The sequence below is a fragment of the Heptranchias perlo genome, chromosome 14 (assembly GCF_035084215.1).
Source record: "Heptranchias perlo isolate sHepPer1 chromosome 14, sHepPer1.hap1, whole genome shotgun sequence".
NCBI lineage: Eukaryota > Metazoa > Chordata > Chondrichthyes > Hexanchiformes > Hexanchidae > Heptranchias > Heptranchias perlo.
Window position 1 is genome coordinate 8,956,046 of NC_090338.1, and position 12,998 is coordinate 8,969,043.

Genomic DNA, 12,998 nt, shown 5'->3' on the forward strand with positions numbered 1-12,998 from the left:
TGGCGAAGAATGAAATTAACTTTCCAGTAAATGTTTTCTTTAACTTCTTGTCCTTGCTGTTGACTGTGTCTGGAATATTAAACAAACAGTGTGGACCGACTGCACTTTCGGATTTGCTTTTCTTTACCAGGAATGTTCGTCCACCGAAGTGGTTCCCCACTTATATTTTAGGATTGTCTGAACTGTTGTAGGAACATTTATGTCCGGACTAGAAGTAACCAACTATTCTTTACACCGCAAGTATGTTCTTTAAAGTGCGTATATATATATAAATAAATGTTAGTGAACACAGTAAAGACATCTAATATCGTAAAGTATTAAGCAGATTATTAATTTTCTTGACAAAATCGGCGCTTTCAGTTACTTTTTAAAAGCCGAAAAGTCAGCAAGATCCTTTAAATAGTTAAACTTCAAAATGAGCTTTTTTTTAAAAAAATAAAATCAATGAAAAAGGAATTGGCAATAAAAGTTCTCGACTCACAAAAAAGCTTCTGGGAGTTTTATCTTCGCCATTGTTTTTCAGGAACTGACGAACACAGTTACAGGAATGATTTCCATTGCACAGTCGAAATCAAGTCTGCCACTGTTAACATTTTAAAAGAAATAGAAATGCACTAGAAACGCTGTTCAGATTTGGTGTAACGCGCACCCAAAAACATTTTACTGTTACCGAAACTGCATACCAAATGACAACTTCCTTCTGCACTGTTGACGCAGTCCAGCTTTAACGACTGTATCGTGCAATTATTGGCGGAGACTCTTTGTGTCGCTGTGTACCAATGAGGTACTCAAATACTGCCAGAGATCCATCACTCCTCCCCCTAACACCACGTACGGCGAAAAATCGGAAAGAAGGAAAAGCACTGATTCAGTGTTTACATTCACATCTAACAGCCATCTTTTTCCATGCAGTCTTTCTCAACTGTTAGGAACGGATATTAAGTCTTCATCACGACATTTCGGATCTTACGCTGCATACAGGTGGTTGCCGCAATTTCTTGGTTTGGATTCTTACAGCACTCCGAATGCGAGGACTAATTCAGACAGAGAATGCTAACGTGGACTTTTATTTTCCTGCTTTGTATCTGGAAAGATGTCTCTGGACAGATCCGTTATTCAATTCCTGAAGAGCTGGAGCAAGGGGCCTTTGTTGGGAATGTCGCCAGGGATTTAGGCTTAGACGTGAAGGACTTAGCTAATCGCAGGCTTCGGATAATGTCTGAGGCCAATGAGCGGCATTTGAAGGTAAACTTAGATAACGGTGATTTGCGTGTGAATGTTAAGATAGACAGGGAGAAGATCTGTGGGCAAAACGCTAAATGTGTTCTTAATAATGAGATTATACTCGAAAACCCCGTGAAACTCTACAGCGTTGAAGTCGAGATATTGGATATAAATGATAATTCCCCCAGTTTTTCCAATGATGAGCTCCGTTTGGACATCGTGGAATCAGTTCCGCCGAGAACGCGCTTCCTGCTCCCGAGCGCGCATGATCCGGACGTAGGCATCAATTCCATCAACACTTACCATTTGAACCCAAATCAACACTTCGCTTTAGAGGTCAAGAACAACAGCGACGGCAGTATAACTGCTGTCTTAGTGCTGACCAAGTCTTTGGACAGGGAAGAGTTGGCGACTCATCGATTACTTCTGACAGCTATTGACGGCGGAACCCCGGAGAGATCCGGCACTGCTCAAATCATCATCACTGTTCTCGATGTCGACGATAACTGGCCGGCGTTCGACCAGGCGGTGTACAAGGTGAAGTTAATGGAAAACATGCCAATAGGTACTTTAGTTATCAAACTCAACGCCACTGATTTAGACGAGGGTTCGAATGGGGACATAAACTATTCCTTCAGCAGCAGTACCCCGGGTAGAGTGCGTGACCTCTTCAGCCTGGGGTCCAAAACGGGAGATATGAGAATCAAAGGGGTACTGGATTTTGAAGAAAACAGCCTTTATGAGATTAACATAGAGGCAAAGGACAGTATTCACTTTGCAGTTTGCAAAGTTATAGTGGAGATAAGTGATGTGAATGATAATGCGCCCGAGGTGACATTAATGTCAGTATCTAGCCCGGTCCAGGAGAATGCCCAGCCTGGGACTGTAGTAGCTCTGATGCGTGTAACGGATCGAGATACCGGAGTAAACGGACAAACTCAGTGTCAGATTCCGCACGACCTACCATTTAATCTCAAAGCATCTTTAAAGAACACATACACACTGACCACCAGTCATAATCTGGACCGAGAGATGGCTTCTCAATATAAGGTTGACATAGTCTGCACTGATGCAGGGTCTCCTCCTCTCGCCACCAACAAAACTATTTTGGTCCAGATTTCAGACATTAATGACAATGCACCACGTTTCGCACAGCTTTCATATACAGTCTATGTCCCCGAGAACAACCCTCCCGGTTCGTCTATAGGTTCTGTCTCCGCTTTGGATCCGGATCAAAACCAGAATTCACATGTAGCGTATTCAATCCTAAACAACCAAATTCATGACATGCCTGCATCCGCCTACGTTTCAATCAACTCAGACACCGGTGTCATCTTTTCCCAACGCTCATTTGATTACGAGGAGCTCAAGAACTTTCAGATCCACGTTCAAGCTCGGGACGCCGGGTTACTTACGCTTGACAGCAATGTGACTGTGAACGTCATCGTCCTGGATCAGAACGATAACGCCCCTCAAGTTACTTCCCCACTGACAAAGAACAGTTCTGGAATAATTTTGCCTCGCTCTGCGGACCCAGGCTATCTCGTGACCAAAGTGATGGCTGTAGATGCAGATTCTGGCCAGAATGCTCGGTTGTCCTATCAGTTGCTGCAAGCCACTGACTCAGGCCAGTTCAGCATAACACACAGTTCGGGAGAAATCAGGACCATTCGTCGTTTCCTGGAAACAGATGATCCCATTCAAAAACTCGTTGTTCTAGTGAAAGACAATGGTCACCCAACCCTTTCCGCCACGGTCACCATCAACTTATTAATAACCGACATTGGTGCAGAAAATCTACCAGACCAAACTGAACAACCCCAGACCCTCCGCTATACTTCTAATTTAGCTTTTTATTTAATAATCACTTTAGCTTCAACCTCTTCCATTCTTCTGGTGGTTCTAATCGTCCTCATTGTGACCATGTGTCATTCTGATATAAATAGATCTCGCTGCTGCGAACCTTCGCCCTCGTGCTGCAATTTTAGACGATGGGATACGAACGACATGTATCCAAATTCGCATGTATATCTTCAAACTGTACCCGATTATAAAGGAACCCCCCACTTCGTTGAGTTAGTTGGGAATGGGTCGCTCTCTCGAACATACTCCTATAAAGTTCGTCCAAACGAATTATCAAATAAGGGGGATTTCTTCTTTTTAGCGCCATATAACACAGCAACGTTGCAAAATGACGTGGCAAATACTGACACGCTTCTGGCAGAATGGAGAGGGGAGTTAATGAATAATTGGAAAAATCCACACTCTGAGGTGAGTTGCATCAAAGGCAATTCCTCTAGCGAAAGTTGGGGAAACAGTGAGTATTTGACTATTTATTTCTAGTTTCCTGCACCATTTGATTTCATCAGATCACCAGCGATGTCTAAGAGTGCATTCGCACTCCACAAGATTAGCAGTTGTGCCAAGCAGAAATCACTGTGCACCAATGCTGATCTTGGACTGTAAATTGAGTGCTAGGTCCCTATGATTCTCAAATGAGGGAATGTCTGCCATTCAGCTTCCTTCTAGTCCCAGGTTGGTCCCTGATGCCAGTTTCAGGCTGCATTAAAACTGTAACTGCAGCATTGGTGTCAAGCCAAATCACTTTGCGCCAACACTACATTTGGAGTGTAAATGCACCTTGGGACCTGCATAGGTCCATGTAACAAGGGTTCAGTTATATTGCTACCTTTGTGAAGCTGCAATGCATATTGTGATGCAAAAGTGACAATATGACAGTGGAGTTATTAGAACATTGAAAGCTTCACCAGATGTTGCTACTGAGATGAAGACTACACCATTTAATTAGTGAAGCTCATATAAATTTGAAGAATAATCTATATGGGTATGGATAAAAGGCAAGGGAATTGGGTATTAGAGTAAATAGCTCCAGTTAAAATTCTAGGTGTAATGGGGCTAAAGGCCTCCAGTGCTGTAATTTTTGTGATTCCTATGAGTGAGATCTTGATCCAACATAAAGTGTAGTGGTGTGCGACCTCCCACCCCCCCCCTCCCCCCCACCCCCGTGGAGAAGACTATGTTACAGAGCTTGTCTTTGACACTGCATGGCCTCTAAACAAAATGGCCCAAACCCTTTCTCTTTTATTTTTGTGGGCCCAGGTGGAGCAGGAGTGCTCCTCCTAGCTCCGCATAAATACTGTGGCCCACGTCTGAAGTAAAACTCCACGCAGTGCCAAATCTAGTTTATAGAAAAGATTCCTTAACTCCTGGGCACTTTATAAAAATACACAGAGCTTGAAATTTATTCAGAATGTGGACATTCCAGTCACACAGTCAAAACAACTCTTATTCATCTTATAACCATGCCTGTGCAGAGGTTTCTCTTCTCATCTTGAAAATTCAATTTGGAGCTCGGCAGTTAAAATAAGTTACTGCGATACTGCAATCAATAATGTAGCTTCAGGTCTCAGAATCTGTATTAACCTTGGAACTAACATAAATGCAGCCTAATAGATCAGTCATTTCACTTTGTGTGGTTATGATAACACGGAGTGATTTTCAACCGCCATCTGCCTATTCATCACCTGCTAAATGGACAGCCGGCAGAGGAAAATCAGGGGTGGAGACCCTCCGTCATCCTTTGGATACCCAAGGCCTGCCTGATACAATTTTCAGGAGGGCTTATGAATGGGCGAACAGCATGCCCACCTGCTTCGGACAGGAGGCTGTTTAAATGTGCAAATTAAGGTCCTATGCCATTGTAGGATCCTGATTGCAATATTGAAGTACAAATGGATAGAAAGTGAGCCACACACACTCCATCCATTTGTCCCTAAAAGGACCACTGGTGGCGTCTAAACAAAAAGGGTCCAAACCCTTTCTTTTTAATTTTTGTGGGCCAGGAGGAACAGGAGTGCTTCTTCTGGCTCCACAAAAGTACTGTGGCCCATGTCTGGAATATGCTCACTCCCACTTTCTCCTCAGACTGAAGCAGTGTGACATTTTCCAATTTACTGTGTACCAGCCATCACTGAGAATTCAATCCAATTTCATTACTGTTGAATTATAGATTGTTTTCTGCTGTAACTTTACACCCACCATGAAGTAGATTGCGACTGCCAAAACTCATTTGTTTCACAGAGACCATTACAACCAACAATGATAGAAAGAGGAAAGAACATGTATTTAAATAGTACCTTATGACACCCTCAGAATGTCCTAAAACACATCACAGATTATTTTAGAAGTGCAGTCACTGTTATTATGTAGGCGATTGTAAACAATTTTACAACACCAAGTTATAGTCCAGCAATTTTATTTTAAATTCACAAGCTTTCGGAGGCTTCCTCCTTCCTCAGGTGAATGAAATGAAATCCTCGAAATGAAATCGCATTTATAATTCACAGAACAATGCTTGGTGATTACAGACAGTTTTTTCAACTGCCCGTTGCCAAGGCAATCAGTGTGCAGACATACAGGTGTTACCTGCAAGGTCTCAGAATATACAAATCACCAAAAAAAAACAACAAACAAAAAAAAACAGAGATAGAGAGGTAGAAACATAGAAAAGACAGCAACTGACCCGTTGTATTAAAAACAGATAACATTTGTTCGCTGGTGGGGTAACGTGTAGTGTGACATGAACCCAAGATCCCGGTTGAGGCCGTCCTCATGGGTGCGGAACTTGGCTATCAATTTCTGCTCGACGATTTTGCGTTGTCGTGTGTCTCGAAGGCCGCCTTGGAGTACGCTTACCCGAAGGTCGGTGGATGAATGTCCATGACTGCTGAAGTGTTCCCCAACTGGGAGGGAACCCTCCTGTCTGGCGATTGTTCGGGTTCAATCGCAAAATCGTCGAGCAGAAATTGAGGAAGGAGGAAGCCTCCGAAAGCTTGTGAATTTAAAATAAAATTGCTGGACTATAACTTGGTGTTGTAAAATTGTTTACAATTGTCAACCCCAGTCCATCACCGGCATCTCCACATCATTATGTATGCGATTATGGTAGCCAATTTGTACACATGTAAGGTCCCACAAACAGCAAATAATCTCAACAATCAGCTTTTCTGTTATTGGTTGATGAAACAAATTTAACCAGGATAGCTGAAGAATGCCCTGCTCCTCTTCAAGTAGTGCCAAGGGATCTTTTATGTCCACTAAATGAGCAGACAGCAGCTCCAACAATGCTGCACCCCATCAATACTACACAGAAGTGTCAGTGTAGATTGTGTGGTCATGTCTAGGAGTGGGGTTTGAACCTATAACTTCTGTCTTAAAGAAAAGGGTTACCAACTGAGCCAAGTTGGCATTTGGAGAGGGTCATTCCAGCAGCTAAGCCTGCTGCAAACCAGCTCACTACCATGGATGTATCTACACTGCTGTTTGAGTCAGGCAGCTACAGTTTGGGTTCCAGCCAGGCAGAACCCTGTTTGCATTTCCTGGCTCCTTCATGGCTGAAATGTAACTGCCCTGCCCAGGAAGTGGCTGGATACACACATGTGCAGGTTTTCTCCCAACAGTTAGAAACTTAAATATTTAGAGTGTAAGCGTAGGAAAATCCTTGCTCTCCAACCCTTAAAAAGGAAATAAGGTAGGTTGTAAAAATGGTCAGGAGATCCAATGAATATCCTGAGCACTTTGTAAAACCGGTTAAACATCACACTGGATTTGTACTCCATGCAGTGTCCAATCGAGGTGGTGTGAGACAATCACCTCCAGGGACTCTCACTCTGCTCCAGAGTCAGGTCAGACCCTGAATCCAGGTTTACATTATAAGTTTAGCATTGGTGCAAAGCAGAAAATACTAAACTTTGTGTGTAAATTCACAAATCCCACAAGACTGTTTCATTCTTTTTTATTGTTTGTGAATTCCATTTCATATTAAAAACACATGTATTTATTTGAATTTGTCACCTTAGTTGGAATCATGAACTTAAAATATACTATGGAAAAAAAGGCGACTGTTGTTTCAACTTTGAGTTTTTTTTATTGTGTATCTCAAAGCTTCAAATAATGTCACTCTCTGACCATCAGCTCTATGAATTGTGCAAAGAGAGCAATTATACTCTTTATTGCTGAAAAAAAGTTTCAGTTACATAGTAATGGAAAACATGCAGCATTACTGCAGCCAAACCAGGTTGAATGTGAGTTTTGGCTTCTGTTGTAAGACTGCCTCAAGCAAATATTCTCATACTGCCTCAGCTTGCTGCTGTCTACAGTATAATAATAACTGTTGGAAAGTGAACTTTTTAAACTTTAAAATCGAAGGTTGAAAGTTTCCAGACAGTCTAGTGAACTGTCCTTAAAGTTGTAATGTTATTAATTAGCTGAAAGGACAACCTGGTCTTTAGTAGTGTTAAAAATTTCACCTGCATTCAGATGCAGATGAGTTGAGCTCTTCACATGAATAGAAAAAAAAGGTTTGCATTTATATAGTGTCTTTCACCATCTCCAGATATCCCAAAGCACCTTGCAGCCAGTGAAGTACTTTTGAAGTGTGGCCTCTGTTGTAATGTAGGAAAAGCGGCAGCCAATTTGTGCACAGCAAGGTCCCACAAACAGCAGAGTCATAATGAACAGATAATTTGTTTTAGTGATGTTGATTGAGGGATCATTCTTGGCCTGGACACCAGAGAGAACTACCCTGCTCTTCTTCAAAATAGTGCTATGAGATAATTTAGGTCTACCTGAGAAGGCAGACGGGGCCTTTGTTTAACATCTCATCCAAAAACAAGCACCTCCAACAGTTCAGCACTCCCTCAGTACTGCACTGGAGTGTCAGCCTAGATTATGTACTTATGTCTCTGGAGCAGGACCTGAACCCACACCCACAACCTTATGGCCTATAGACAAGAGTGCTACCACTGAGCCACAGCTGACACATGCAGTTACTCATGCATGTACTTTGACTGACTGGAAAGCAGAATAACAGAGGCATTTACAATATTCAAAACAGCTACTTTTCTTAGATGGTACCTGCAATGTACCTATACATTCTGTGGGCTCTGATTAGTGGTCTAACAAATAACTGCTAAACTTGCTCAGTAAGTAGGTTTATAAATTGAAGTCGGAATTTTGAACCTAGAAACCTGTTATTGAAGTTGCAACAGTCCAGCACACATGTCCTGTTGGAACAAGCACACTGCCTTAATCTTATGAAAGAGTGCACAGCTCCGGTAAAAGTTGTTATTGTAGTGTTGTTTATTGTGTCATTTTATTTTCTTCATCAAACTTTTTTAACAGTTTATTAATAATTATACATTTATTTCTACATTACAGGTGGGGCAATTGAATACAGACTGGCGTTCTTCAGAGCCTCACATAGTTGGAAAGATCAGGTATTGTGTTTTATTTTTATTTCATCCTTTTAAATTAATCTATAGATCATTTCCATACTGAAATAAATTTAAGATTTCTTTTATTTAGGACATGCAATTAATTAATTATGCATGTGCAAAGCTGGTTAGCTTAATTTAGTCACGTGTAAATTAGTGTTTTTAATTTTCTGTCAACAACAACTTGCATTTATATAGCGACTTTAATGTTGTAAAATGTCCCAAGATGCTTCACAGGAGCGTTATTAAACAAAATTTGACAGCGAGCCACATAAGGAGATATTAGGACAGGTGACCAAAAGTTTGGTCAAAGACGTAGGTTTTAAGGAGCATCTTAAAGGAGGAGAGAAAGGTAGAGAGGCGGAGAGGTTTATTGAGGGAATTCCAGAGCTTAGGGCTAGGTAGCTGAAGGCACGGCTGACATTGATGCAGAGATTAAAATTGGCGCAAGAGGCCGTAATTGGAGGATCACAGAGATTTCGGAGGGTTGCAGGCTGGAGGAGGTTATAGGGCACTTTTTCTTTGTAACCCTTAAAATCAGAGAGCCTGTTTTAAGCATTATTGCTTAGTGCAGATATGACTAAGTGAAGTGGGGTATAAAAGTATGGCAGTGCCATGCAAAATATTAAGCAACTATTCATGGTACATTTATACTGGCTTTAGCTTTAAATGTGAGACACGTACAGGATGAAGTCTCACACTGCTTCAGTTTTGGTCACGCTTGCAGATAATTGCAGCTGGTAAAAACATATTATTTAAACTTTAAAATTTAAGTTACTGCATGCATATTTTAATGTTAGTAAAGAGCTATTTGTTTAGCTGGCTTCATACCAACATTCAAAATTTCACTGGCATTCTCTGCTTTTCTCCATTTGAGAACAGTGCAGAGCTGCCAGTATTACTCAGTGTAACTCAAAGGGGGGAGAAATTTGAGTAGCGCCGTAAACCAGCACAAAAGGGGCGTCGCAATGCAAACCTGCGCCCGAAGGCGCCAACCCGAGGCCAGATGAAAATTGTGCCTCGGGCCTCATCTGCCTAAAACTGGCAAGCTGCAGATGCCAATCAGGTGTCCCAATGCAACTCGCCAGTTGAGGCCTTAGGATGTTCAGCCAGCTCTGACGCCAAGCCATCCGGCCGGTAGATTTTGATAGGGGGGAGGCGAACCGAAGTGGGGGTTGAGTCCAGGCTGGCAGCAGTCCGCAGTACTTCATGGAGCCAGGAGGAGTTTGAAAGTGTCAGTATTGCTAGAATATAAAAAAAAATCTGAGTCCCAAGTGCAATGAAGCTGAGGAGCTATCTCCAGCAGCTGCTGTAGCACTATTTGGGCTTTGCATGAGGCGAAAGACATAGTATAACTCCAGCCCAGGGTGAAGCTAATTTTATCAATATAAATTTGCAATTTGGACCATCTGCAAACTTTTAAAACTTTTTAATGATTCTCTTCTTAGTAGAGTAGAGACACTGCTGCCCATTCCCTCAACATAAAACATTAGCCCACCAGGGCATAATACATTCCTTACTTGTCAGAGTATAAGCTACAGCCAGCAGTCTAATTTGGATCTATTGATTGAGCATTACACTCTACACATACCAGTCTAAGGCCAGTATGTGTAGTTTAATGACATCTGAGAAACCAAATAATGGTGTTAATTAACATAAATACATATTTAAAAATGGGATTGAAGGGTATAGGATAAAAATTACCAAAAACTGCACGAGAGATCATGAATAAGTCACTTGGAATGGAAAATAAACAGAGTTATGAGCATGGATTGTAAAGTTCAATTAATATTCTCCAGATTTACACGAATGATCTTGGAGGGTTTGGTAATCGCACACATCTTGAAATTGAGGAATGGAATAATAGGTATGACTGCCTAATGTGTCTGAAATCCCTCTGTATGTTTTAATGGAGGCATTAATCCTTTTATTTAAAAATAAGTTAATGCCTACAGTAAAGTAATGGAGAGAGGATTGCAGAGGAATATATTAAGCATTTTTAGCTATTATCCTACCACATAATATCAAGGCTTTAAAGTTTTGTCTTCTCGGCAGTTTGCCTGACAGTTACCTGCACTTGCTTGTCGTCTTTGTGAGATTGAGTAACCTGAGATGATGCTACAGCAAATTGTTCAAGGTCCCTAAAGGAAATGGGCTTTATGTATAAAATATTTTTTGTTCTATTATTTCTGTTATTCATAAGAAGTAGAATTGAAAACCTAAAAAATAAGCACAGAATTCTGAGAATTATTTTTTCAATTACAATTTATATACTATGAAAATAAAATGTTTCTAAGTTTTCTTACATTTTAAAAATTCTAATTTCTAGTAGTCAATATTAGAACTATATGAAACCAGTTTTACATACATAACATGATTAAAGGGAATATATGTTAAAACTGGGCACTTTGAAAATTACAAAAGAAATTTAGTTTACAACACACTTAGCATTCATTAAACATACAGATATCATACTTTGAAGTCTTTGACAACATTGGATGGGATATAATAATTATAATGAGAGAGTTAGCAAAAGACTCTATTAATATCCTGCAAATTCACTCATATGCTTTTTATTGACATAGGAAGCTATTTCATAATTGCAATCTTGCTTATTCATTTCTTTTTAGTTCCCAATGTTTGGAAGAAAATATGACCCAGGATGAAGTTAAACGAGAATTCAACAGACGACACACAGCTATCACGTCAGCAGCAGGTCAGTGTTAGATTTACAGGGGAGTAGGGGAGGGGGGACAGATATTTACTTGAGCACTGGGAGAGGAGATACACTTCATTCATGGTTATTCAAATCAAGCAACATTTGACATTTTTAAATGTTCTTTTGTCCTCAGTCAAATCTGCAGTACTCAAACAATCCTTAAATTGAGCTGTGGCATACCATTGCTTCTAATTGTCTCTTATGTGCTGTCCAGAAATTAGCACTGGCTTATTTCTATATCAGTAAATTAAAATGCTCAGATAGTTCAGAGGGAAGTTAAAAATTCAGAAAGAAATCCAAGCTATATATAGGAGAAAATAATAAGTGTTTGTGGAGAAATGTTAATATCACTCTTTCAAAAGCTGTAAAATAAATAGGGGTAACGTTTCCACTCATTTACGTCAGTTATATCAGCACAATATGGGCAGAATTGGCCGAACCAGCGCAAAAAATTGCAGAATTTTAAACATAAGTGAGTTGCGCCCAAAACCATCACCATCCTGTTTTCCGCGATCTTTTACACCGGTTCAAGATTCATTGCGTCCAAAGCAGAAATTCCACCCTATAAGATTTAAAATAGAAAATCACATGCATAATGATAATCCTGGAATCATTGGTTATGTCAATAGCTCACAGTAATATTAAAATAATGACAATATGATGCCTTTTATTATGCATGCAAAATATATCTTTTACCAAAATAGATTCTTTGTGTTTATTTTTATCACTTGCATTATAAACTTATAAACCTATAGGAAAGTAAAATATGACACAGAAACAAGTTATATATTTGAAAAGGCAAAATAGTGCAAGCATATAACAATTCCATGTTGTTAATAAAAATGTCATTAAATGTTGCTACACTGTTGATGTAGCAGTAATCCTTTTCATATTGGAATGCTTTTCTCTGCACGATTTAACTTATAATAGGTTTATTTTTTCCCTTTTCCAAAAGCCATTCTCTATGTGCAGATATTGCCTGCAGCCATCAGTAGATTAATTTGGACTGCTATCATCAAAGGGGATTATGTGCTATTTGTAATTGTTTGCAAGAAATTCAAAGTCTCAAATTAAGGTGTCAAACTTTTGGTGTTACCACCAGTTAAACTGTTATAAAGTCCAATTATATCATTTCCACCTGAATGTTATTGTTGCACTGACTTAATAAAAACACCGGAAGCACTTGACAAAACTTTCAAATTCAAATTTAGAACATTTCTGAAATCATTATTTCCTGTAATAGGAACTCAACTTTTCATTCTTCTTAATGTTCCATCAATTTTCATTTATACACATTATCAATCCCAGTCATACTCTCAAAATACACAGATGGATTGCCAGAGGCATTTAAAAGTAAATTACAACCTATAGTGGAAGCCCAAAAATCACAAAGCCTAGAATCTAATTGCAATCTTCCATTTAAATATATAATGGAAGTTTTACCATGAGTGTATTTTCAGGAAGGGAATAGACCATTTACGATATGAAATGATGGATATGAACATGTAGTAAATGCCCTTTGGACATTCAGTATTAAGTACAGTGCTGAATGGGAAAGGCCAGTTGTGCTGCTTTCATTAGAGGTTTAAAATTTAATGCTGTTTACAAACCAGCAATTTAATACCTGTAGCAGCAAAAATTCAACACCGAATGCAGCAGTATGAGAATCTATGCCACTGTTTCACTTCTTATACGATCCCCAAAAAGTACAAGTTTGACTGCATTAACATTCATAATAACTGCAGCTGACCCAACAATAA

At 39.9% G+C, this 12,998-nt stretch overlaps 1 protein-coding gene and 1 long non-coding RNA gene across 5 annotated transcripts in view; one reads left to right on the forward strand and one right to left on the reverse strand.

Moving 5' to 3' along the window:
• Window positions 1–2,196, reverse strand: part of LOC137332307 (uncharacterized) — a 58,666-nt gene extending 56,470 nt beyond the window's left edge. Inside the window, exon 1 of one of the 2 annotated variants that reach the window (XR_010965624.1) lies at window positions 482–2,196. This is a non-coding gene — a long non-coding RNA (uncharacterized lncRNA). The remainder of the gene's footprint in view (window positions 1–481) is intronic. The other variant, XR_010965623.1, reaches the window with a different exon arrangement.
• The window catches only part of LOC137332306 (protocadherin gamma-A11-like), a 182,120-nt gene that overhangs the window by 41,729 nt on the left and 127,393 nt on the right, over window positions 1–12,998 (forward strand). For 2 of the 3 annotated variants that reach the window (XM_067996018.1, XM_067996020.1), the window contains exons 2-3: window positions 8,464–8,522; window positions 11,150–11,235. In XM_067996018.1, coding sequence (XP_067852119.1) covers window positions 8,464–8,522; window positions 11,150–11,235 — 145 coding nt within the window. Of the gene's footprint in view, window positions 1–784; window positions 3,496–8,463; window positions 8,523–11,149; window positions 11,236–12,998 lie in introns of those variants that run through there. The other variant, XM_067996019.1, reaches the window with a different exon arrangement.